The following is a 27,987-nucleotide window of genomic DNA, read 5'->3' as shown; positions in this document are numbered from 1 at the left end:
TCTCAGATCCAACACTGTCATGTTCCTTGTTTAATTGGTGAAGTTATAAACACTAACATATGCACATATCAAAACTTGTTCCATATACTTTGCTATTCTGTGTTACTGCACCATATACGTTCTATCTTTTTTGAAAAGCACGGAAATTTTGATGACAGATTTACTAGTTTACCTCATGACCAGACTAACTCAAATACAAAATAACCAATAAGTTATGCTTTCCAGTAAGCCATTTTGTGAAACGAAAATCAAAAATAAAATAACACCTTATATTTTCAAGTTTGATCAATGCTTGCATTTGAAGTTTTTTTTTGAAAAATGAAACTTTACTACTCCTGCCTTTAAAACTGTAAAAATAGCACTAAAATGATCTATAAAAAGATATTTATCTATTGCACAAATTAATAAATTGAGGACGTGGGCCTGTGGACAAACACCGATATTTACATCATTAATGTTTCCACCATCTTCAGTGGCACTTGTGAATGCAATTTACATTAAAACAGGAACACAAATGTAACTTCCCAAACTTCTATAGCAACATCATCCAATGGCCAAAAATTGCATCAAACGTTTACCTGAGTTTTTATCATTTCAGGGTCATCCTCCTCAGTTGGTTTTTTTACAGAAGGTTTCCAGGCATGTTCTGCCTTCTTAAGTTGTATGTCATCATTTAGAGAGACAGTTGCAATAATTTTGCGTGGCTCTTTTCTTGGGCCTTGCTGAGATCTTCTTGGACCCACACCTGAAGGCTTTAAAACATTTGAACATGCATACAGTTAGTCTTTCAGGAAAGCATCCTCTTATTTACTGTATCCAAAATTCAACATGCAAAATTCAAACTAATTCAGAAAAATAAATAGAAAATGCTAAATTTGAAGTAAAATTCCAGAACAAAATGATAACAGATTCTGCAGTTATACATTGACTTAAAAAGAGACAACCATTTAAAACCAGGAAAAATGCTCACCAAGTGAGTTGACTGTACTTAAGACTTTCATAAAGTCTTGGCTAATGAAAAGAATCTCACCTTGCCTCCAAGCACTGGTTCAGTATTCAGCCCAACAAAGGAAGACAGCCTACAAACAAGCAATCTATAACACAGCAAGTTTGTTTCTAATTTTTGAAATACAACTCCAAACCAGGTAGCCTTCCAAATTTGTAATAAATGGAGTTGACAAGTGAAGACAAATTAAAATAAAAGGTTCAATAGGAACAGCAGAGTTCAACCAGAAATCAAGAAGGAATGACCCTCCAGTATGCATAGGTGGTAAATGTCTCACACACTATCAAACGTTGAAAGATCAAAGAATGGTTGAGGCCTAAAGATGGTTGCATAAATGCTATGGCTATGAAGAAGAGTGTGCAGAAGACAAAACTGAAGCAGGGAGAGGAAAACAGATTTGTACTCAATGTCAGATAATGGAGGGCAGTGAAAATGCATGTGTATGATTGCATTAGATGTGGAAATACAAAATGTAACTATATGTTTCAGCTTTAAGCCAGGAGATGCATTTAGAGCATCAAACCCCAAGTTTGAAGAAGCTGGGTAGTTTTTTTGTGTAAAAGACAAAGCTGAATGAAGAATGAGAAAAGGTACTCAAAATCTCAAGGGTAAATAGGAAATAGCAAAGAAAAAACTAGTCATACTGGTGGAAGAGGGTTGAGAGCAAAGGACAATGATATGAGGTGAACAGCAAAAGAACCAAATTTAATCTGAGGAAAAACCTTTTAAACTGGCAAATACAATACCAGAATATGAAGGAGAAGCAGATTCAACTCTGGTTTTCAATATGAAAAACCTAGTTTTAAAGAAGTGAAAAAGGATACAGGGATTACAGAAAAAAGTTAAAAGAATGGGATTGAAGTTAGTTGCTCTTGCAGAAAGTGTGCTGGATTACCATTTGACTAGCCTCCTATGATATAGCCACTGATTAAATTCTCATTTCAAATTGTCAATTCAAATAGTAGAATTCAGTATTTTGGCAATCTTCACTAAGGTTCTACTTTGAACATCATGTAGTATATACTGTTTTTAGACTGTATTACTTGTGACACTAGCAGGTATAGGCCTTTTCATTTAGAATCAAAAAGAACAATCATGTGAACATGTCCCACTGAACTTCTAATGATTGCATAAATTTGTTTTACGAGAAAGCACAAAACCCAGCAAAACAGACATTGTGCTTTTGGTTAAACTATTAGAATACCAATAACCTCATGAATTGTGTTTCACCATTAATACATATATACGCGCCTAGTCAAATGTTTTTGTCACAAGCACTTGATAAATTGTTAGTTGATATTTCAAGGTGATGACTGCTTCAATAATGCACCTTAGAAGAGTCCATCTTTATTACTTGACTGTAAATTGCCAAAATTTAACTTACTAGGCCTCTCCCAATTGGCTGTCTCCCTAGATTTGCAAAAGGTGGTGTGAAGTCTGGGCCACAGTTCATTCCAGTCAGTCTGCTTGGATCAAGGGGACGAAGTGGAGTCTTGTTTGCCTGCAAAATACAGATAAAATTTAAAATCAAAGCACTATATAACGTAAGACTGACTAGTCCCAAATAGAAGATTGAATACATAGTTGAGACCTATGCATAAAAGCTTCAACTGTGACATTTACATTGTGAATCTTGCTCAGTCTGTAATGCCGACACCATTCTCCTTGCTTTGTGCCCGTCAATGCATCAGTCTTGTTTTTACTTGTTCTAGGGTTGGAAAGGCCAGCATTTATTGCCCAACTCTAATAACTAAAGTGATGAGCAAACTGCTGTCTGTGCAACAGCTCAAAAACATCATAATGCTTCACTAAACCGTGTCACAAGTCAGTAAAGATTCAAGCATAATTCTGGAGTCATATACATGCAAAATAAACGCAAAGTATCGCAAATGCTGAAAACTTGAAAAAAATGCTTTAGAAATGGATCAGATCTGGCAGCAAGTATGAAGGCTGATACAAAATTAATGTTGCAAGTATTCTGGGAAAAGAAAAACCAGACTGAACTCAAACGTTCAGTATCTCCAGCATTATTTTTAGAGCATATTCATCACAAGATTGCAAACTAATAGTGGCAAATCATCTTTGCTGGAATACCAATAAATCAATGCAGTATTTTCATGGTCATCTTTGCTAATATCAACTTTTGAATTTAATAACTGACTTGAAAAAAAAAATTCAAATTCCTACGGTTTACTAGTGCAGCATCATAACCAGCAAAACCCATCAGATAAAGTCACAGACTATAAAAGGTGGATAGGGCTGAAGGTGGGGGGGGGGGGGGATGCAAAATGGATTGGGAGGTGGGAACAAGAGTCACAGAGGGAGGGGTGTGGGAAAGGGGGGAGGACAGATGAGTAGGCGGGGGGGGGGGGGGGCACGAAGAAGAGAGAAAAGAGATGAGGGAGGGAGGGACGAAGAGAGGAAAGACTGGACTGAATGGCCATACTCAAAATCGGACAGCAGTTTGAAACCTGGCATATGCATGACAGACCAAATAGCATATTCTATTCTGTGAGGAATTATGGAATGTTCACAGCACCAAAGCAAGTCGTTTAGCCTGATAGTTAGGTTCACCCTAATGTTTCAGCTTTATACAAGTCTCTTACACTGTTCTTCATTTAATGCCATCAACACATCTTCCTTTAAATCTCCTGTTTTAAAGAAAGTTCCTTCAAGTACAGCTGCTCCTACCATCATTCATTTTGGTAGGAGTTTCACATTCTAAATAGTTTCTAAATAACGATATTTCTTCCAAATATCCTGTAGGAATTACAAGTGACATTCCTAATTTTATGGCTGTCTCAACACCACTGTTGCATCTATCCAATCAAATCTTATAACCTCCAGAGGTCCCTTCAGTCACTTATTTTAAGACTGGCTCCAGAAACGGGAGGGTATACCTTCCTATGATGTGGCTGGCTGGAATTAGATAACATCTTCATAACAACAGACCCATCAAGAATACAGTCAGTCAGTTTTAATTTCGTTTAATTGATGAAAACCTTTTATATTCTTTTGTCTGGCTTCTGATGTCAGAGTGAAATCCCAGAACTTAAAAATGCTCCCAAACTCCAAGAGAAAAATATTTTAATTCTGAAAACTTGAAATTAAGAACAGCAAATGCAAGACAAAAGAGTCAGATCAGATAACATCAGACTTTCTGTCAGTAATATTAAAATTTCCAGGTTGATGACCTGTTGTCAGAACTCAGTCCTAAAATAAAAATAAAATCAACTTTATGTCCCCACAGAGGCTGCGCATGATCTGCTTGGTACTTCTTTCATTTTCTGTTTTTCAAATATCAGATTGTCATTTTAAAATATTTAATAGAAAACAGTCATGTAATCAAGAAATGCACTGCATACCTTATCCAACACAACATCACTAATAGCAGGCAGGCCTTCAGGTTTCTGCATGCTGGCAAAGATGAATTGGAACCCCAAGAGAAATTCGCGGTCATATTTCTTCTTGTCTTCAGGATTAAGTGGTTTCCAATTCTCTAAATGGGACAAATAACAATTAATGTAATAAATAAAATTAGTTAAAAATAAATTTTACATACAGTTCAACTTTATACACATTATATAACTATCAGGTATTTAATTAATAGCGTGCTGTCTAATCCTGTATCTTTTAGAGTAGAAACAGAATTTAAAAAGAGAAACCATGAAAAGAACAACCTAAAATCACCATTCACTCTCCCAATCAACTTTCAGAGGCTGATCCTGTTCACAACTTTGGTAATGAAACTTAAACAATAATGAGCACCCAGCCATTACACCAGATGTGTCTACATTTACCCACAAAACATTGCTCTCCATAGCCCCTGTTTCTGTTCACATGCTGTTAAAACATTCTTCTTTGTCTGCGTTACCATTATACACGATTACATCCAGCATTATCTTGGTCAAGCTCTATCTCCTATTCTTAAACAAGCTTGAGCTCATCCAACGTTGTTGCTTAAATTCTAAACCTGACTAAATCAATTGATTCTTGAGCTAAGTGAACAAAACTAACTCCATTAAAACTCTTGTTGGAGTATATAAATATTCCTGTGGCTTTTTCCCTCTTTAATATCTGTAGACATTCAAACATATTCCAGCAGTTCTTGTTCCTTGCAGCTTTCCTATTTTAATCACTCCACCATTGACAACCATGTTGAAACATGACTAATGCCCCAAGCTCAAATACCCATCTTCGCTCCTTCCAAAAAAAATCTAGAAGTCAAATGGTGACCAGAAACTGATGTAAAATCCCATCTGGTTCACTAACATCTGCCATTCTCACCTGGTCTGTCAACATCGGACTCCAGAGTCACAGCAACTCTGAACTGCTCTCCGAAATAGGGGCAGACAAGCTACTCAAATGTACAGACGGCTTAAGGTCTCAAAATGAATTAAACCGGGCATAACGCCTGACTTTGATCGGGACATTGCAACATTAGCAAATTCAGCCTTCTTGATGTTGCCTTCCCACATACCAATTCATTGTGATCCAGGTAGGCCTTGCCCAGACACTGATTAATTGCCATTTAATATCATGCTCTTTCCAGCTGCCTGTCCGTGGGAACTTAACTTGCACTTGGCTATTCAGCTAGTCATAAACACCAACTTCTTCAGCAAGGATAACATAGTCAAGCTTGTGGACCTATTCCATACCACCCATTTCACTTTCAATAACAAACCTACAGACAAACCAACGTAACACCCATGGGATATCCGATATCAGGGTTCTCAGCAGAGGCAGTAATGCAGAAACTCAAACAAGCAGCTGTGCCAACCATCCAACCCAAACTTTGGGTCCGCTATGTGGATAACACCTTTGTCATCACTAAATGAAACAAGTTAGAGGAAACCTTCAAGACCATCAATAATATCCTTACTAGCATAAAATTCACTAAAGAGGAGGAATACAACAACAAACTGCCATTCCGAGATGTCACAGTAGAGCAAACAGTCAATGGAGAACTTCAAACCAGGGTCTACAAGAAAAAACAACACACATGGATCGAATACCGTAGAAGCAATCATCCCAACATCCACACAAACAAAGCTGCTTTAGAACATTATTTCAATGAGCCACCACACACTGCAGAGGAACTACAAAGAGCAGAGGAAAATCACCTATACAGCGTATTCAAAAGAACGGGTATCCAATGAACAAAGTCTGCCAATCTCTCAACAACCAACCCAAAACAGCAGACAAAACTCACCCAGAAACCCTAGCCACCATCCCCTACAAAGACATCTCAGAAATGACTGCCAGACTACTCTCTTGGCGTCACGGTAGCCTGCAAACCCACCAATATGAAACAGCAGCTAATGAACTTGAAAGGACCCGACACAGACAAGAAGCAAAATGAATATGTCATTTACAAAATACCTTGCAAGAACTGTAACAAACACTACATTGGACAGACAGGCAGAAAACTAGCCACCAGGATACATGAACATCAACTAACCATCAAAAAACATGACCCACTCTCACTAGTATCCGTACATACAGATAAGGAAGGGCACCACTTTGAATGGAACAACACATGCATCCTCGGATAAACCAAACAGAGACACGCATGAGAATTCCTAGAAGCATGCATTCTAACTGGAACTCTTATCAACAGACACACTGACTTGGACCCCATCTACCACCCTTTGAGAAGAACAGGAAATGACAACACAGGAAGTGACATCACCAACCCAAGGAAACCTAAACAAATAGAAAGTGGGCCATAACACCAGCACTTTGTAAGAGGCTCATTTATGAGGTTACCTAGTGTGGCGCCAAAATGTCTGAAAATAAACCTTCCAGCTCAGCGAGCAAATTTGCAACCAGTACGATATCAGATCCATGCACCACCTGCCGATACTGAAGCAGTCTACATCAAATGCAGCAAGGCCTAGACAATATTCAGGTCTGGCTGACAATGGGTAACACATTCACACCACACAACTTCCAGACAATGACCATCTCCAAGAGAGTATCTAACTGTCACCACATGCCATCCAGTGGGGCATTCAGCAAGGTAATACGTTATCAATATCTTGGAGTTGTCATTGGCCAAAAATTAAATTTGTTATTGGTCAGAGTATTGAGTACAGGAGTTGGGAGGTCATGTTGCAGCTGTACAGGACATTGGTTGGGCTACTTTTGGAATACTGTGTGCAATTCTGGTCTCCCTCCTTTAGGGAGGATGTTGTGAAACTTGAAAGGGTTCAGAAAAGATTTGCAAGGATGTTGCCAGAGTTGGATGGTTTGAGCTGTAGGGAAAGGCTGAAGAGGCTGCTGGGGCGGTTTTCCCCAGAGCATCAGAGACTGAGGGGTGACTTTACAGATGTTGATAAAATCATGATGGACATAGACAGGGCAAATTGACAAGGTCTTTTCCCTGGGGTGGGGGAGTGCAGAACGAGATGGCATAGGTTTAGGGTGAGGGGGGAAATATTTAAAAGGGACCCAAGGGGCAACATTTTCACACAAAGGGTGGTGCGTGTATGGAATGAGCTGCCAGTAGTAGTGTTGGAGACTGGTACACTTACTACATTTAAAAAGCATCAGGATGGGTATATGAATAGGAAGGGTTTAGAGGGATATTGGGCCAAGTGCTGGCAAATAGGACTAGACTAATTTAGGATATGTGGTCGGCATGGACAAGTTGGACCAAAGGGTCTGTTTCCATGCTATACATCTCTATGAATCTATGGAATAACCATACTATAGCTAAATGAGATAGTCAGAGTTAGGCATCCTACAGCGACTCATCCCGATTCCCCAAAGCCTGTCCACCTAAGGCCTGAGTCAGGAGTGATAGAATACTCACTTGCCTTGAGAAGTACATTCCAACAACACAAGCAGCTTGAAACCATCCAGAACCAAGCAAATTGATTGGCAGCACATTCACTCCCTTTACCTCATATGTTCAGTGGCAGCTGTGACTACCATCTACTCAATGATGCAGTACATAAATTCACCATTACTCCTGACAGAACCTTTCAAACCAAAGACTATCATCCAGAAGTACAACAACAATATGAAGGAAAAGCCAACACCTACAAATTCCTCTCCAAGCGACATACTATCCTGACTTGGAAATATGTTGCCATTCCATACAGTCTCAGGGTCAAAATCTTGGAACGCCCCCCCCCCAACCAGCCTTGTGGCTGTACGTATGCAAAATGAACTGCAGTGGTTTAAGGTGACAGCTCATCACTACCATCAAACACAATTAGGTATACACAATAAATCAGTCCAGCCAGCAAAAGCCAGATCACATGAATGAATTCAAAAAGACTTGTGGCTTGCTACCAAATTTGATTTGACAATGTTTTTGTGGCATACCCTGAAAACCAGCAATGGCAGCAAATAAACCTACATTGATGAAAGATTTGTTGAAGTGTTGCTAGTTCTGAAACAAATAAAAATAGGCAACTCCAACCTTGTATTAATACGTCCAACCAGTGCTGAGTGATGACACTCAAAGCTGTTGTACATTTAAATGAAATGGTTGAATAGCAAATATTCAACCACTATACCAAAGATGAAAGGCATAGTTTAGTGAACAAACAAATCTCAGGAACAAAGTAAACATTAAACAATTTGAAATCAGCTAGGGTATCAATTCACTAGACATCAAGTTTGAAAGTCAGTTTAGAGTCAAACACTATTGGATTTAACTTGAGCCATTAGCTAAGATGAGTGATTTGAAAGAACAAAGCAAAAAGCTGCTGATGAAATGGAGCAGAATTATTTCAGATTCTCATTAAGCTATAAAAAAATTCTAGTTCAAAAAGACCTCAGACTTCAGCAGGACAATAAGACAAGAAAGCAGAGATTGTAGGTCACTTCAAAGCTATACCTTAAACAAAGCAGTCTTCAAAGGCTTTCACTGATCATTGTCTATACCGCCACAGAAGGCTAACATGCATCTCAAGATCATTTGGTCATGTCAGATTTATATAGAGTGCCTAGAACAGGACTCTGGCCCTTTTGAGAAGTCACACAATGTTAGAATACAGCAAAAGCAGATTCAGTACATATGTACAATACCACTTAAGATTCATGGAAATATTACAATTAAGTTGGTTGCATGGTTGCACACAGATAGATTAAGTGCCAGCGGAAAATTTAAAGTTCCTAAACAATAAGCTCAAAACTTGACAACAGTGAATAACTATCCCAGAAACAAATATAAACCTGGGCACTAAACAGCATACCAAGGCACACAAAACTTTAACAGAAAAAAAATTGAACATTAACAGTGGAGAGAGGAAAAAAAAAATCATAGGTTCCACAGTATATGTTAAGGACATAATTTCAAAGTCATAATCCCAAGAGTTTCTCTTGTCTCTAAACAGATGCTCCACTATCCACTCAAATTAAATCAGATATTTTCTACGTGTTCATGGAAATGAATTTTTTCCTGAAAACTTTAGTACTAAAAAAATTAGAAACGAAAAGACACGCGATAGCACTTTCAGACATACTTGTAACATTTTCAGCAAATGTTTGGCTACCTACAACTATTTCAATTTATCACCCACTTATAGCCGGAGACAAATAATAAGACAGATAAGTTACTGTTTCAGAACTACAACAGTATAGACAGCAGTATTAGAAAAACAGATTTTAATTGAACTATGATGCATATACAATGATGAAAACACTGGAAGAGATCTGGGTTTATTATACTGTTCAAACAATCCCAATATCTCTCTGCACCAGAATCTTTAATACAATTAAAATTATTTCCCTTCAGATATTTTTATACAACTGGAAGTTCTATATGTTTTGTAATATTAACATCAGTCTTCTGGATTTACAATTGCTTCAGGTTTAGAATCTTCAAATTATGCTGCCAACATACCTTCCTTATATTGATATTTTTGATCTAACAATTTGATTCCATCTGGCTTGATGTTCTCTACATCTTGCTTGTCTTCCTTTTCTTCCCATGTTTCCTCTGGCTCGTCACGGGTAGAAGCAATTGTTTCAGTCACTTCAACAGATACAGCAGCAGGCTGGGCATCAGACTCTGCTACAGGTTCTTTTACTTGAGACTACAGAAAAATAACTTATTTTGAATATGCAAGTCCTAATTTATAGCTTCAAATCATTTTGAATTACTACTGGCATTATTTAAAAGAGATGCCGAAATCTCTGAAAGCATGCTTTTGGGACATGTCATTAATAGTTCATCATTTGGCCAACACCAAATTTGATTGGTGCATGGGGTCTTCTGTGAACATATCCTGGCTATTATTGAAACCAAGGGTTACTTACAGATTTGTGCCACATTTGTGGTAGTATTGTATCAGAGCAGTAATGGGAAGGTAGGCAAGAAAAGGCTGCTTTCCAACAAAATACCTTGCCATGCTACAAACCAGAAGTCAATTGGAAAGTTATTCAAAATTATTTTGCCAAAATTAGAAACTTAAAGTAACAAGTAAATGTTTTGCCTCCTACTGCAAAAGACAAAATTACCTCCTAGAACTAGGAGAAACTGAGATATGGTAGAGAAAGAGGATTCTTACAGCAATGCATCACCACCATTGATGACTTAAATTTTTAATAGCGCTTTTGTTTGAAATCTATAAATATTATTCAAAAAAGCACCGAATAGAACAATAGTTTGAGTGTGTTTTGGGAACAATAGTTTTATTAAATGGCTCTTTTTTTAAAAGGCAATTTTCATCAATGTGAAAATAAGTTGCTTTCCAACTGAAATTTCTCGCTGGTAAGTAAGGAAGAATAGAACCAAGGGTCAATATGGGCAGTGTTCCACAGCTGGAACTGGCAATACCACTTTGAAGCAAGGAAAGCATCAAGGGTCAGATTATGTTAAAAGGGCAAGCATGGTACAAACAGTCCTTAACTCATGGTGCCAAAAACTCATGTTAATTTGTTCAGCTTTTAAAGTAACTTTTCTTGTATTCACTATTTCTTAGTACATTGTGCAGCCTATCAAACTTATCCCACATAAAAAAGTCAGAATAATTACAGCACAATAGGCAGACAGCATTGATTAATTTGCTCTATGTCAATAACCATAAATACATGTTTCATTCAACAGCATATCCCATTTTCTTTTATAATCACAGACTGTCTCAGCTTCCAACACCCCACACTAGGATACTTTCCCAGGCAAGTACCACTATGTAAAAAGGTTGTTCCTTATGACGACACATAGGTCTTCGCAAATCTTCAATCTGTTTTCCCTTATTATTTGTATGATTAATCAATCGGAACAACTGTCCTTTGTCTATTTATATTTAGAAGGCACCTCAAATAGTTTAGATAAATGTGACAAAAATCCAATATTCACAATATGTGCAAAATACAAATGCTACCAACTTCCCTCATGGGAGCAGTGGCCTTCACTTCTGCATCAGGAGCGGCAAGAGCGAAAACAGAGGGCTGTCAGGAAGGTAAATTCTCCATTTTACGAGTGCAGAGGTTTCTGCGACTTTTAAGTTGACTATTTGCTACACCCAAGACCGTACACACTTGTAGGGCTTCCCACCCACCCATCTCCTCTAATATCACATCACTAGAGGGAAACGAAGTAACCTTTTTTTCTTTCGTTTCTTAGTAAGATAAGTGAGCAGGAATGGCAGTGCAACGTTCTTCCTTTGGGATGTTTGAGGGGAGGGACACCATTTGCAGCCCAGCTGAGTACACTTGCAGGAACTGCACCCAATTCCAACTTCTTGAAGACCATATTAGGAACTGGACCTCGAACTGGATGAACACCAGGATCATTCAGAAGGCAGAGACAGTTATAGATGAAAGCTACAGGGAGCTAGTTACTCTTAGGAATGAAGATACTTGGGTGACTGTTAGAAAGTGTAAGCCATAGTCTGTACAGGGAGCCCCTATGTCTGTTCCCCTGTATTACAAGTATAGCATGTTGGGCATTGTTTGGTGGCAGCAGCGAGATGGGAATGGAAGGCAGAAACTCGAGAAGTAGGGTGGAAGCTTACAGGTAGAACAAACAATACTTGTTATCTCTGGTTTGTCACCCGTGCTACATGCTAGCAAGGAATAGGGAGAGAGAGCGCGCAGTTGATCACAGCTTACAGGGATGGTGCAGGAGGGAGGGATTCAGATACCTGGATCACTGGGGCTTATTCTTGGGTAGGTGGGACCTCTACAAACAGGATTGTCTACACCTGAACCAGAGGGGTACAAATGTCCTCTGTTTGGTGGTGGTGGTGGTGGTGGGGGGGGCGCGCAAAATTTGCTAATGCTCTTCAGGAGGGGTTAAACTTATTAAACAGGGGGATGGGAACCTGAATTGTAGCTCCAATATACAGGAGGTTAAGGGTAGTGAGGTCATGAATAACATTTCAAGGTCGCAGGAGTATACTAACAGGCAGGAGGGTGGCTTGAGTGAGTCTGTTTCAACGCCTGGTGCATCCGGAATAAGGTGGGTGAACTTGCAGCATGGGTTGGTACCTGGTACTGCGATGTTGTGGCCATTTCGGAGACATGAATAGAGCAGGGACCAGAATTTTGTTGCAGGTTCTGTGCTTAGATGTTCCGGCAATATCAGGAAAGGTGGTATAAAGAAGGGGGTGTGGCATTGTTAGTCAAGGACTGTATTACGGTGGCAGAAAGATCGTTTGATGAGGACTCGTCTACTGGGCTGAGGATAGAAACAGGCAAGAAGAGATTGCCCTGTTGGGTGCTTTCTATAGGCCTCCAAAAAGTTCCAGAGATGTAGAGGAAAGGATTGCAAAGATGATTCTGGAAAGAAGCAAAAAGAAACAGGGCAGTTGTTACGGGGGGCCTTTAACTTTCCTATTATCGACTGGAAACACTACAGTTCAAGTACTTTAGTTGGGTCAGTTTTTATCCAATGTGTGGAGGGTTTCCTGACACAGTATGTGTACAGGCCAACAAGAGGTAAGGCTGTATTAGATTTGGTACTGGATAATGAACCAGGTCAGGTGTTAGATTTGGAGGTAAGTGAGCACTTTAGTGATAGTGAACACAATTGAGTTACATTTACTGTAGCAATGGAAAAGGATAGGTATATAGTGCAGGACAAGAGTTATAGCTGGGCGAAACATAATTATGATGTGGTTAGGCGAGATTTAGGATGCGTAGGATGAGGAAGGAAACTGCAGGGGATGGGCAAAATTGAAATGTGGAGTGTGTTCAAGGTACAGCTACTGCGTATCTGTACCTGCCAGGCAGGCAGGAAGTGGTTGAGTGAGGGAACCGTGGTTTACTTAGAGGTTTAATCTCTTGTCAAGAGGAAAAAGAAGGCTTATGTAAAGATGAGACATGAAGGCTCAGCTACGGCGCTTGGGATACACAAGTTAGCCAGCAAGCACCGAAAGAAAGAGCTAAGAACAGCCAGAAGAGGACATGAGAAGTCTTTGTCAGGTAGGATCAAAGAAAACCCTAACGCGTTCTATAATTATGTCAGGAATAAAAGAATGATTAGGGGAAGATGAGGGCCAGTCAAAGATTGTAGTGGGAAGTTCTGCGTGAAGTTCGAGGAGATAGGAGAGGTGCTAAGTGAATTTTTTTTTGTCAGCATTCACACAGGAAAAAGTTAACGCTGTCGAGGAGAATATGGAGATACAGGCTATTAGACAGATGGGACGGAGATTCACAACGAGGAGGGGTTGCCATTCTGGAAAGTGTAAAATAGATAAATCTCCAGGACTGGATGGGAATTATCCTACGATTCTGAGTAGCTAGGGAGAAGATTGCCGAGCCTTTGGCTTTGATCTTTATGTAGTCATTGTCTACAGGAATAGTGCCACGAAACTGGAGCAAAAGCTGTCTCCTCAAGAAGGGGAGTAGAGACAACCCTGGTAATTATAGACCAGTGAGCCTTACTTTGGAAAGAATTAAACAAGATAGGATTTAAGCATCATGAGAGGAATAATTTGATTCGGGATAGTCAACACGGTTTTGTTGAGGGTAGGTCATGCCTCACAAACTTTATAGAGTTCTTTGAAAAGCTCACCAAACAAGTGGATGAGGGTAAAGCAGTTTGTGGTGTATATGGATTTCAATAATGTGTTCAATAAGATTCCCCATGATAGACTATTGCAGAAAATATGGTGGCATGGGATTGAGGGAGATTTAGCAATTTGGATCAGAAATTGGCTAGCTGAAAGACAACAGAGTGATGGTTGATGGGAAATGTTCATCCTGGAGTTCAGTTACAAGTAGGGACATAGATAAGCTGCAAAACTGGCTGAGAGGTGGCAAATGGAGTTTAATGCAGAGAACTGAGGTGATTCACTTTGGAAGGAGCAACAGGAATATGGAGTACTGGGCAAATGGTAAGACTTATGGGAATTTTGGATGAGCAGAGAGATCTCGGTATCACGTGCATAGATCCCGGACATTTGCTACCCAGGTTGATAGGGTTGTTAAGGCGGCATACGGTGTGTTGGCATTTATTGGTAGAGGGGTTGAGTTTCAGAGCCATGAAGTCATGTTGTAGCTGTACAAAACTCTGGTGCAGCAACACTTGGGAATATTGCGTTATAGAAAGCATGTGGAAGCATTGGAAAAGGTGCAGAAGCGATTTACCAGGATGTTGCCTGGTATGGAGGGAAGGTCTTACAAGGAAAGGCTGAGGACTTGAGGCTGTTTTCGTTAGAGAGAAGGTGGTTAAGAGGTAACTTAATACAGGCATACAAAATGATCAGAGGATTAGATAGGGTGGACAGTGAGAGCCTTTTTCCTCAGATGGCGATGGTTAGCATGAGAGGACATAGCTTTAAATTGAGTGGTGATAGATATAGGACAGATTAGATTAGATTCCCTCCAGTTCGGCCCAACAAGTCCACACCGACCCTGAGAAGAGAGTGACCCACCCAGAGCCATTCCCCTTACCCTATATTTACCCCTGACTATGGACAATTTAACATAGCTAATTCACCTAACCTGCACATCTTTGGATTGTGGGGAGAAACCCACACAGACATGGGGAAAATGTGCAAACTCCACACAGTCACCTGAGGCTGGAATCAAACCTGGGTCCCGAGTGCTGAGGCAGCAGTGCTAACCACTGAGCTGCCCCAATGAGGACTGTGCACAGTTGACAGGGCTGTTCTTGTGGTTGTCATTTCCACTGCCTAGTTTGATGCCAAGTGGTCTGTCCGATTATGTTTCTTAGTTGTATCAATTGCAATGAAGTCTCAACAGAGTGGCTTGTTCGGCCCTTTTAAAGGGCAGTTGAGAGTCAACCACATTGCTATGATCTGGAATCACAACACGACCAGATCTGATGAGGACGGTAGATTTCCTTCTCTGAAGGATATTAGTAAACCAGATGGGTTTTCCTCGGTAATCGACAATGGTCATCAGTAGATTTTTAATTCCAGATATCTTTATGGAGTTCAAAGTCCATCACCTGCTGTGGTGGGAGTTGAACTCAGGCCCCCAGAACATTGTCTCAGTTTCTAGATTTATAGCCGAGCGATAACACCACTAGGCCATGACATCCCTTAATGCCAGAGGTGGGTTCTGTACTCAGAGTAGTAAGGGCATGGAACACCCTGCCTGCAACAGTAGTGAACTTGCCAACATTACGGACATTTAAATGGTCATTGGATAAACATATGGACAATACTGGAAGAGTGTAGGTTTGATGGGTTTTAGATTGTTGCGCAGACCTGTGGAACCATAGAGGGCCTGTACTTCACTGTAATGTTTTACTTTCCAAGTATAGTAAATCAGTAATTCAACCTTGTCTCAACTGCTTTATAAATCAAATAAAGTACCTCTTTAAAAGCATCTAGAAGATCACCAACTGCTTCTTTCTTATTTAAGTCCTTCAACTTCCTTTTCTTCTTTGGCACAGATACAGCTGCAGCTAAAGGGAAAAATGTTCAGAAATTATCCCATGTGCCATATGATTAATCCTATCGAAAGGCTAACATGGCCAATATCTTTCTTAAAGGCGGCAAGTTAACACAATTAAGCTTCTGATCATGAAGCTTCCAAAACTGCAAAAGTGGCTTAAACTTAGAACTGAGCCACTGATGGGGTAAAGGAAAATAAAAATGATACAAGCAAAGGTATTTTTAAAAATCAATAATATTTTAAAACACTATATATAGCCAATATTGGCACATTAAAAGATTTCAGCTAAAATGCAGCAGAATCATTTTGTTTGCACTGTTGTAATTTGTGCTGTAAAGCCTGTTCTAGGTTTGGATACCATTTATCCAATCTGCTTTACAATTTCTAGCCCTTAAAATCAAGCTCTCCAGCTCATGTCAGAAGACCTGAAAATGTAAATGTGGAAAACAGCTTACTGGTTTAAACATACATGCATAGGTTTACCTAACAGAAGTCAATTCATAATAATGGCATTCTGAAAACGCCCATCCATTTACATTTCTCTACAAGCAATAGTGCACAAGTACGTAACAACCATTACACAATTGAAGACATCATTTGCATGAACTGAGATTTTTTTTTTAAAAAGTCAGAAAGCCAAAACACGGACTCAAAAGGATAAAGCAGGGTTCTGTAGTGATCTCTGGTGATCATAGGGGAGAAAAACTGAGTGAGCTAAGGAGTCACTAATTTAACAAATCACATGCTCATTTAACCGTAAATATGACTGAACCATGGCACATACATGCTCATGAACACAGGAATATACTAAACTATTCAGCTCCTCATGCCCTGCTATTCAATGAGATCAAGGTGGCATGCAACTCAAACTGGATTTACCCATTTTTGACCTATATACTACCTTCACTTGGAAAAATCCATCTCAGTCCCTGACTTGAAAATTTCAAGTGAGCCAAGAATCCATAGAATTTTGCTGGAGTCCCAGGTTTTCAAAACTGCTTCCACATTTTACTTTTAAATGGCCAAATTTAAATTTTAAGATTATCGTGAGGAAATAGATAATCTCCACTGATCCCTTCAAATCCTTAAATTTTGAACATCTCAATTAACTCATCCTCAAATAACTTCACGGGATAGTAAGTGCAATGGCCCAATATCATTCTTGCAAATTTGCACTGCACTCTCTCCAAAACTAATGTAGCCTCTGCAATTGGGCATCTGCAACTTCCTAGACCATTTGAAGTTCCTATACCTCTATTTGAGGTTAGAACAAAACTTAATATAACTGAAACTTAACTTTCCACTAATTACATTCCAGTTTCTTTGATATTAAGATCAACGATTATTCATATCTTTGATTACTTTTTACAGAGCGGAAATAGATTTTAGCCATGTGCATATGACATTCAAAGCACTGGACTCTTCAAACAGCTAAGAAAACACACTCATTTACCTTTAGCAAAATTTAAAATGGATGATCTCCAATATCCCTACCTTAAACCCCATATGTTATAGTTCTATCCACATTTCCAAGTTTCTGCTGCTGCCTGTGCAACTTGGTGTCAAATACTATCTAAATTGGATATGATTCAATCGAATTATTGATAAGTATGGGTAAAGGCTGAGACCACAATATTTATCCCTGGAGAAGTGGCAATTGAGAACATTCTCTTTATCTTTGGTCTCCTGCCTCCCAAAATCAATCATAGACTCACAGCGTAACATTATCACTTATTCAAGCTACCTTAATAATTTCATGTGCAAAGCCTGAGCAAACTTTCTAGGATGACATTTAAACACTCATCTATCCATACTGCCCAAGATCTCGCAAATAAACTTAAGTATACAGTTGTATCTTACCACGCATGAATCCACAACACATCGCTATCTGATATTGTCCCTAACAACAGTTAACAGCAACTCCCAGAAAAAGATTATTAAACTTGGCAGGTCTGTCATTACCTAGTTACTCCATTCCAGTCAAAATTGGGACTTGCAATCTTGTAATTTGCAATTCTTCCATTCAAAAGAACTTTGGCAAGCGGACATCTGCAATTTCCCCAACCATTTGAAGAAATCCAACATTAGAACTACGCAAGAAAAGGTACAAACTTATCCTCTCTCATGATGGTGAGGTAATTAGGTCCAGAATACTTAACTTTGTTCCTATTACTTTCTTCATTGCCTTTAATCATTTACTACAGACACAAAAATCAGGATTTATCTTTAGGCTCTCAGAACAGTTTTTTCCTCTTCGTATTCCTTCGCGAGCTCTATTATTCCCCAAATCCTCCTGATTCTTATTTCAATTTGCAGGATTTCCACTTTCCTTCACATTTGTGCAAGAAGGGTTCAAGCTGGATACTGTCGCTCTCTTTGTGCAGTTGAAAAACAAATTGGGGCTTTTGCTCATTAGATTTATTTCAGAAATGCCAAATATCAATTTTTGCAAATTACCCATAAACAGCTCAATCCCATTAGCTACAATTTAATAAAGCCCTCAGTTTAGCTTTCATTAGAAACGAAGTAACAATTACCATTTTCATTTGAACAAAAATAGAAAACTATTTCCCCATAGCAATGTTCTAACTTCAAACGTAACATCAATTGTTTATCAACTGGAAGTAATGCTACTACTTTAACGTCCAAATGGCTTTTCCCAGATCAGTCCATAGTTAAAAAGAAAAGTTACTTAAATTCTACACAATCCAGCATGCCAAAGTAGTTATTTTACATAAAAAGTATACTATCATACCGGTGATATTAGTTAAAACTAATATGCATTATTAATACCTTGCATAGGATTGTCATTCATCTGGGATAAAGCTGCTGCTGTTGGTGAAGCATCTTGAGATTCAATTTCTACAACGTCCTCTTCTTCCTTCTCCTCAGATGTCAAGTCTACAGCACTCTCTTCAGTTTTTGTTGCTTCAGGTTCAGAAATTGGGCTGATGTCAGATTCCTGCTGAGCTTCTAAAACTTCTGAATCCTGCTCTGTTGAAAGCTCCGGACCATTGGATACCTTCAGTTCTTCAGGTTGTGCAATGGGTGAATCCATTACAATTTCCGGTGGTTTATCAAGTGATGGTTCAAATGGAGTTTCAAGTGGAGTTTCAGAATTTTCACAAGGTTCATCTACTTGTCCTGCTATAACACCATTACTCTCCATGTTCTCCAAATCTTTTGAGCTAGATTCATCTACAATCACTTCCTCCTCTTTTTGTAGTTCTCGTACATTCTCTGCTTCACTTTCCTGTATTTCATTTGCTACGGGAGGCAAAGACACAGGTTCAGGCAAAGGGTTAATTTCATTATCATGATCAGATTGTACAGGATCTGTCACAGCCACATCATAACAGACTACAGTGGGTTTAGTGTCATCTGGTTCAGTGACCGGTACTTTTGATAATTCCTCAGAGTCTGTTAAGTTAGTGTTGAGTTCAGGCTTGCTTTCCACACTTTCAGGTGTAATAGATTTTTCAGGTTTGTTCAACTCTTCTACTGGTTTAATTGCCACTGCAGGAGACTTTGGCTTATCTAGTAATGCAAACAAATAAAAGGAATATTTAGTGTCAGCAGCATCAAGTGGTTTAAAGATAATGCTGCTCAAACTGATCATAGCCTGTGAAAACATTAATACAGTGGATTATGAAACTGATAACAGGTCAGTAAACCACAAGTTATAGTCTAGTGGTGAAAACAGTTGTGTTAGCTTGTTTTATTTAGTCATCCACAGTAACTTATGCACTTCCATAATTCCCATTTGAGCCACTTTTCCAGCTTCTGCAGTCAACTTGCTTGTACTGAAAAACAAAGTTTAGCAATGTTGTAGCCATGACTACCTTCTAGCAAATCATGACGAGTTTTGCCCTTCAGGAGGTCATATCCACAGAAAACAGACAAAAGGATATTGTGCCAAGTCAGTGGCAAATAAGATCTGTGACCCTTAAAATTATAAAACAATATGACCAATTTCCTGGCCAAAGTAGGGTCAACCCAACTGCAGATGCATGCAGTGAACTTGCATTTCAAACAACAGTGATGGAAATAGCATAAAACTTGAAAAGTGAAAAAAGACACCATGATAACATCTTCTTTGCACATTAAGGCTTCTGTAGAAAAGTACCTAAATAGTGAAAGAAGTAGCTCACAAGACAAGCATAATCCAAGGTTGGTGTTGTAATAAGTTTAATGGGAGATCATGACTGACCACAGTTATCATTTCTTGAAAAATGTGATATTACCAGGTGAATCCTAACATGCAAATGACAGCATGTAAGAAATTGGACTCAAATTTAGGATATACAATTCTTAGTTCTTTTGTCAAAGCTTTACATCTTACACAAGAAAATTTGCAAGAAACATCAACGTAAAGGAGTAATGTTTGTACTGTAAGAACAGAGAACAATGCATGGTTATCAAGTGAACTGATTGGTAGAAACAGGGCAGGTTGACTGCGATTGATCAAAACTATGCCTTGGGGAATGAACAAGACAATGATAGCTATCTGTTAATGGCGAACATCATTCATGTTGCTACTACAGAGCAAGTGTAAAATACCTGAATTTCAGCACAGTCAAGCCAAAGGAAAATCTATTCATTACAGAACTGAGTAACAGTAGATGAATTTCAGTAGCAGTGTGATGTCAAAAGTATGGACTGTTCACCCCAAAGACTGGCAGATAATGTGAAACGAGAAAACACAAAACAATCACTAGAATTGCGGAGGTCTAATGATTCAGTTGAAATTCATAAGTCAACTGGCATCTTGTACTCTCTCATCTGTAAATATCCAGGGGTTAGCAAATGACCTGTAGCATACAGCAAACTAAAAAGTGACCTTTAGCAAGTAGGATTAGGGGAAGGTAACCATTGGTTACCATGGTTCACATGCGACATGGTGTAAACTACCAGCTGCAAGAAATAAAGCAACTTAGCAAATGCTCTTTGACAGGAATTAGTCCTCATTGCTCGCATAAGAGATAAGTCAAGTTGTATAGAGGAAAATTAGAGAAACAGAACACTAACCCCTCAGCTAGTGAGCAGAATGCTGTCAAAGCTGCTCTCAACTTAAAGGGGCATACTATTCCTATTTTTTCAACTAATATTTAATATCTGAACTGTTGATTAATAAAGTTAATAAATTGCCTTTATAAAGTCTAAATCAGCTATGGTTCCTTTTTTACTTTAAAAATCACTGCTTGAACATGTCAACGACACCTCCCAGTTGGTCATCACATCCCAAAAGGTGGAATATATACTCCGAAATCCAGTGGTCGCGACACAATTACTGTGCTACAAACCCTTATGGTTTTCTTATTTAGCTTTTAGTAATAATACAACTGACTAGTTGTAAAAAATAAATTGCAAAACCAAATCACGAAATTACATTCAAATCAAAGACAGCAAGTGCTGGAAAATATCAGCAGGTCTGGCAGCAGTTGTGGAGAAAAATCAGAGTTAACGATTTGGGTCCAGCGACTATTCTATAGCCACATTATAAATATACCACTTCTTCTAGTTTAACCTTTGGCACAATCTAATGGCATACTGATCAGCAGGTTGAATTACCTGGTCGGATAATGACTGGCACTGGATGAGGATTTTCCCCGTTAGTCTGTACGTTTCCACCTCCCTCCATACTTCCTACTGCAGACTGTTGAATGGAATGGACAACTGATTAATACAGAGTCTCCATAATTTTTACTTTCAATACACAATTTACAGTAGCACCATAAATTATTGAAGTATGTTCCAACCTGTAGGGGTGCCTCATTGCATACAATAAACTAAGCTGTGATTTATAATCATAATTATTCACATGAGAAAGACCAGTCTAAAGTAATGCCGTCCAAAATAAGTTGTTAAATCACTACTGCTGAATCTATTATACTAATAATGGTGTTCTAAACAGTTACCACATGAAGTGCATGCAATGAAACACAAATCAGAACAACGTATCATTGTATTTCTAAACAGTTTAACGGCAGAATATTTCAATAATTTTGAAAATCACTGCATCAGCCTGAATTTAGAAAACCCAGGATTGATCTTAACCTATCAATATAACAGTTCAACATACAGTAGCCTAACATTATCAAGTGACAAATTGATTAGTCCAATCTCAGCTCACAAAATGTCAGTACGACCTCCAGTTTTGTATGTGTTCCACGCGGAATTTGATTTTTCTTTTGGTAATGGTGAGTGCCAAACAGGAGATTGGAGGTGGCCAGTTTTGGTTATGTAACAGATGCATGATTAACCAGTATCATAATGCTTTCTTTTGAATAAAAAGCATTCTAAAATAGTTTTCTTTATGCTTCCACAGGATGCAGCCTTCACTGGCTAGGGCAGTACTTACTACTGATCCCTATTTGTTCAGGGGAAAAATGATGAGTCAACCACATGTGAGAGAATTTGGAGTAACCAGGCCAGACCAGGTAAGGGGAAATGACAGATTTCTTTGCTTAAAAAGAACATTAGTACACCACATGGGTTTTTACAACAATTGATAGTGTATATGTGGTCAACTTTAGGTTTTTATCCCAGATTTTACTAAGTTCAATTGTCACCATCTGCCATGTTGGAATTTGAACTCATATCCTCATTACATTAACCAGGGGTTCTGGATTACTGGCCCAGTGACACTACCACAACCCCACTGTCTTTCCTAAAGATATATGGGATACAATTAAGTTAAAATATCAATATGCATAAATATGACAAGCTTCAAGGAATGCAAAGAAAATCAAAACATCATAAACCGACCAGCTAATTTTAGTGTTACTGTTAAATCTGTACATTCCTGTTCAAACTTGGCCTGTTCTCTGTTGCAAGATCCCCTGCAAAGATGCTGCTTGTTCGTGGATGGTAGCATTTAGCATTTTCTTAAAGGACTAGACAATAGATAATGACACCCTCTCTCCACTCTAAACAATTAAACAGCGAACTCTAACAAAGTTCATAGCTAACAGAAATAGATGTGCAGTAAATTAATAATTCTTTGTTTTATGAATACACATGGTGCCTTGTAAGACACATTCTTCATCATTAGGGCAGAATGGTGGCACAGTGGTTAGCACTGCTGTCTCACAGCACCGGAGACCCAGGTTCAATTCCTGCCTCGGGCAACTGTCTGTGTGGAGTATGCACGTTCTCCCAGTGTCTGCATGGGTTTCCTCCGGGTGCTTCGGTTTCCTCCCACAGTCCAAAGATGTGCAGGTTAAGTGAACTGGCCATGCTAAATTGCCTGTAGTGTTCGGTGAAGGGGTAAATGTAGGGGAATAGGTCTGGGTGGGTTGCTCTTTGGAAGGTCGGTGTGGACTTGTTGGCCTGAAGGGCCCGTTTCCACACAGTGATCTAATCTAATCATATTTCTTGTAATCAATAATGCAAATGAGGGGATGAAAAATTACCTCAAAAGAATTTCACTTAAATGAGCTGCCAGTGTTTTCAACTATGTTCATGGGCAATTCCTACAATTTTTTCAAACTCTGCAAAAAGGTCCACTTCTGGTGAGAAGTGCATTCTCCTGCTAGGAAGTGTCATACACCAACAAATAGGCATTATGCAATAACTTTGAATATAGGTCAAAAGGTGTTATGAGCAGTTAGTGCAACGCATAATGTGAAAGTGGTTTTCCACTCAGTTAGCAATTACGAATTAACAAGTTAGCATTCTTTACTTAACAACCTCTGAAAACTGCTACAATTTTAAAGTGCAGACTTGCTCATAATTAATCTTTAACTATTTCGTAAAATGGCTACAAATTATTCAAGATCTTTGATCCTAGTGATGTGCAAACCTCAACAGCTTAATACAAGAAATTACATCAAAATGGAGTATGCAGTGTATGATTCAAAGTCATCTTAGATGATGGTAGAAAATACTTAATCAACAACCGTGGCCCATTTTCATTCTTCTTTTGCTTCTTTTACAAAAGGTCTTGAGATTTAATGCCAATGTGAAGAGAATGTTTAACTTTAAAAGTGATGGGGTCTGGTGAAAGTGAGGTTTACCTGCATATGAAATATTCATGGGAAGATGAAAACCAAACAATACTACACTACACTTATTCAAACTTCATCGATGTGCTGCAAGCATTGCCTGCAAGTTCTTTGTTTCTTTATTCTGATAGCCACAAAAAAATAGCAAAAGAGACTTCGCCTCAGTCTCTCACACAAAAGGAGAAACAAAATGATATATAAACCTGTTCAGATCCCATGTAATTTTTCATATTATTAAATACAGAACTGTGTAATTTACCACTGCCTTACAAGTCTTGAAATTACAGTCAGATTAAAAGCAGTTGCACATATATTTGAGAAACTTCAAAGTCTGCATATGGATCACAGCAGAAGGTCTTTTGACTGGATTAGATTAGATTACTTAGAGTGTGGAAACAGGCTCTTCGGCCCAACAAGCCCACACCAACCCTCCAAAGAGCAACACACCCAGACCCATTCCCCTGCATCTAACACTGTGGGCAATTCAGCGTGGCCAATTCACCTTACCGGCACATCTTTGGACTGTGGGAGGAAACTGGAGGAAACCCATGCAGATATGGGGAGAACGTGCAAACTCCAGACAGTTGCCTGAGGCAGGAATTGAACCTGGGTCTCTGGTGCTGTGAGGCAGCAGTGCTAACCACTGTGCTGCCCCTTAGATTCCCTACAGTGTGGAAACAGGCCCTTTGACCCAACAAGTCCACACCAACCCTCCGAAGAGTAACTCACCCAGACCCATTTAGCCCTGACTAATGCACCTAACACTACGGGCAATTTAGCATGGCCAATTCACCTGACCTGCACATCTTTGGACTATGGGAGGAAACCGGAGCACCCGGAAGAAACCCACACAGACACGGAGAGAATGTCTGTGTGGAGTTTGCACAGACACCAGAGGCTGGAATCAAACCTGGGACCCTGGTGTTGAGAGGCAGCAGTGCTAATCATGAGCCACCATGCCACCCAATTATATGCTGCATAGTGAAATCCTTCTATTCAGCCTGTAATTCCTCCATTATTTAACAGTCAAGATCTCCAAGTCTTCTGCCATAAATTACTGTAAGCTAGCATTCAAGAACTGAAAACAGTTGAGGAAAAGGCAAGATCAAAAATAGCATCTTGACCTGTGCGCTTTTTGGGGGCTGTTAGAAAAGAGGGGGGGACAAAAAATAAGTACACATTCCTATTGTCATCTTATCTACTCAAAGACAGAATAACTAAAAATTGAAACTTGCAAACTCTAAGCAACCAACTGTGTTACGTTGAAAGTGTCATACAAGCAAAACTCAACTTATAAGCAACTTCAAAACCCCTAACGATGCAAGCCCAAGATCCTGACTCTACCTCACAATCGATGAAAAACGCAAGCTTATACACAAATTGCAAAGATGACATTCGGCTCAAGTCTGCCCTGTCTTTGCAACATTATCGCAGAACTAATTATGACCTCAAACTTCCCAGTTACTCCTAATGATATTAATCTCCTTTTCAGTCAAGTGTTAAAGCCTTGCCTTAAAGGGTATGGACTTACACTTTTCTAAAACCACTCTCTGAAGAAACTTTAAGAAGTCCACAGACGTATGACTCGAAAAAATCCTCCACCTCAAAAGTCTTAAATGGAAGTCAAGAGATTTTTAAACCACATTCCTAATTGTAGTCACTCCAACAAGGGAGAACATCCTTTCAGCATCCACCCATCAAGTTCACACTGGATTGCACAGGTCAAAGAGATCACATTCTTAGAAACTCATTAAGGACTAGCATGTCCTATCTTACCTCAAAAGATAAAAATCTCCAATCTCAAGGGGGATTAACGACTAACAAAGTTGAAAATGTATCTTTCATAGTCTTTTTTTTGAGCACTGAACTCCAAGAGCAAAGTGCGTAAAAGTTGGAAGTCTAAAGCCATGTTACAGCTATCAAGGTTACTCACTAGCTAAAGGGAAGCTTCCACTCTGCGTTCATCAAGAACCAATTCTGGAGTAGGTAATAAAACTAACTTCAAGATAGCTGGAAACCCAATGCAATAAGAACTGTACCTTGGAAATACAGTAGTTAACATGAACGCAGGTAGTATGCACACACTCTCTCAACAGAGCTGTTAAATTCAAATCAGGCAGCAATAGAACTACATTTGTTAAGTACCTTAGGAGCAGACATGGAATCTTCCTATATTCTGGCTGAGTCATTAAGTGCCAATCGGTTGATGCAATATCTAAAGATGAAGGGGTCAAAACCTTTGAGTATCAGAATCAGGTCACCCAAGGTAGAAGAGGCTTGACCAGGAAGTCTGCAATTAAAATACTTTATGCTTTTTGGATCTTACTTGATCATGACAGTTAAGACTGTTTTGATGTTAATTGGCCTACGACACCAAAATACAAGAGTGTCTACACCATTCAAGTACACTAGCAGCTAAGTGTTTTGGCACTATGAATACAAGCCTATATCATGTAAAAAAGACACATAAGTGAATGGCCTATATTAACAGCATTCAAGCAGACATGAACAGTTAAAAATCTAGGGACTTTATACCAATGAGAACACCAGGATGTTAAAATCTCTCAGCCAGTTGAAGGATGAAATAAGAGCTAATCTCTACTCAGTTTAGACTGAAGTCAGAGTGAAACATTGCAAGTATTTCCTACTTTACCCTTAACCCAGTATCAGAAGGTGTCTCTGAATATTTGTTCAAATAATGCAATAAATGCCCTCAACTTTATTTCAGTTAAGTTCAGGGGCGGCATGGTGGCTCAGTGGTTAACATTGCTGCCTCACAGCACCAGGGTCCCAGGTTCGATTCTAGCGTCAGGGGACTGTGTGGAGTTTGCACATTCTCCCAGCATCTGCATGGGTTTTCTCCAGGTGCACTGGTTTCCTCCCACAATCCAAAGATGAGCAGGTTAGGTGAGTTAACCATGCTAAAATGCCCAGTGTTAAGTGCATTAGGCAGAGGGAAGTGGGTCTGGGTGAGTTACTCTTCGGAGGGTCAGTGTGGACTTGGAGGGCCAAAGAATCTAATCAGAATCTTATCTTAACCACAATTGGTATAAAATCATACGGCACGTGGCATTGTCAGAATACCAAGAATGAAAGCTAGCAAAGTATTGTCTGAGAATAGCATCCACTTCAATACTTGTGCAACAAAAGCAAGACAATGCACGTGACCAATAGTTCCTATTTTAGCCAGAGGACCTGGAAGCAAAGGCAGAGAAACTCAATTTTCATCAAATGATTTCTAGTTTAGAAAATTGCATTTCAGAAAGCAAACATTAGATGATATCACTGATGTTGTAAATGGCAGCAAATAATTACGGTTAGTTGGAAATGGTACAAGAAAAGAACTCACAGGAAGGGCTCTCCTTTTGAACAATGTGGGAGATTTAAGTAGTTTTCAAACTTCAAGGAACATAACCATAAATTCTTATGGTTGTTGCTCATGGTCTATCCTTGCAGCTCATGGCATTATAAAAATCCAAAGGAACAGACCTAACAAATACGCATTTTCAACAACGCAAACGAAGCAAAGTCAAGAACAACTCCAAAAAGCAAAGTATTTGGTGAAGATGCAGCCAGCTATTAAGTTTTGTGCATGGAATTAATATCACATAATCCATAGAGAAGAGCACATATATCAGAAAATTTTCCCAAGTGTAAAGATATTTCTTTGATTTACAGTCTGAGGGTTTCCTATATTAAAGACAGCAAAAGTATGTAGAATACTGAATGGTACACAGCCAAACACCAGTTATGTTTTCAGAAGGCTTTTACAGCTTCTATTATCTAGACTAAGGAATAAAAGGAAGATCAGAACAGTAGAAACAAAATCAGTTCCAGTTTCTGCAATTAGGGCAGCAAGAGTAATGACCTAGTATACTACTTGCCTGTGGTGGTGTTGGTGTAGAGCCTGATCTTCCTCCAGACATAATCTCTTCTGTGATGTCTTTTCCACCCTGGTTTGGATCCCTTATCCGGATCTAACAAGTAAAATATCCACAAAATAGATAGGTCAAACAAGCAACGCCCTTCCCTTAATATAGTGCTCTTCATTGATCGAGCATGGCTCATGTGCAACATGGACACCATCAAATGAGAGAATTGAGAATCTATCAGTTTGAAAGAATTACTTCACATTGCTTGATC

General features: G+C 39.1%; 1 protein-coding gene across 12 annotated transcripts in view; it reads right to left on the bottom strand.

Moving 5' to 3' along the window:
• LOC140478888 (eukaryotic translation initiation factor 4 gamma 1-like) overlaps positions 1-27,987 on the bottom strand; it is a 143,234-nt gene that overhangs the window by 42,132 nt on the left and 73,115 nt on the right. For all 12 annotated transcript variants that reach the window (XM_072572470.1, XM_072572474.1, XM_072572472.1 and 9 more), the window contains 8 exons: positions 27,729-27,821; positions 21,410-21,494; positions 18,632-19,375; positions 15,757-15,848; positions 9,867-10,059; positions 4,372-4,505; positions 2,391-2,507; positions 579-752 (listed from right to left, as the gene is read on the bottom strand). In XM_072572470.1, coding sequence (XP_072428571.1) covers positions 579-752; positions 2,391-2,507; positions 4,372-4,505; positions 9,867-10,059; positions 15,757-15,848; positions 18,632-19,375; positions 21,410-21,494; positions 27,729-27,821 — 1,632 coding nt within the window. The remainder of the gene's footprint in view (positions 1-578; positions 753-2,390; positions 2,508-4,371; positions 4,506-9,866; positions 10,060-15,756; positions 15,849-18,631; positions 19,376-21,409; positions 21,495-27,728; positions 27,822-27,987) is intronic.

This window comes from Chiloscyllium punctatum, chromosome 6 (assembly GCF_047496795.1).
Source record: "Chiloscyllium punctatum isolate Juve2018m chromosome 6, sChiPun1.3, whole genome shotgun sequence".
NCBI classification, from domain to species: Eukaryota; Metazoa; Chordata; class Chondrichthyes; order Orectolobiformes; family Hemiscylliidae; genus Chiloscyllium; species Chiloscyllium punctatum.
The sequence above is the reverse complement of the archived record's forward strand: the minus strand, read 5'-3'. Positions and strand labels throughout refer to the sequence as shown.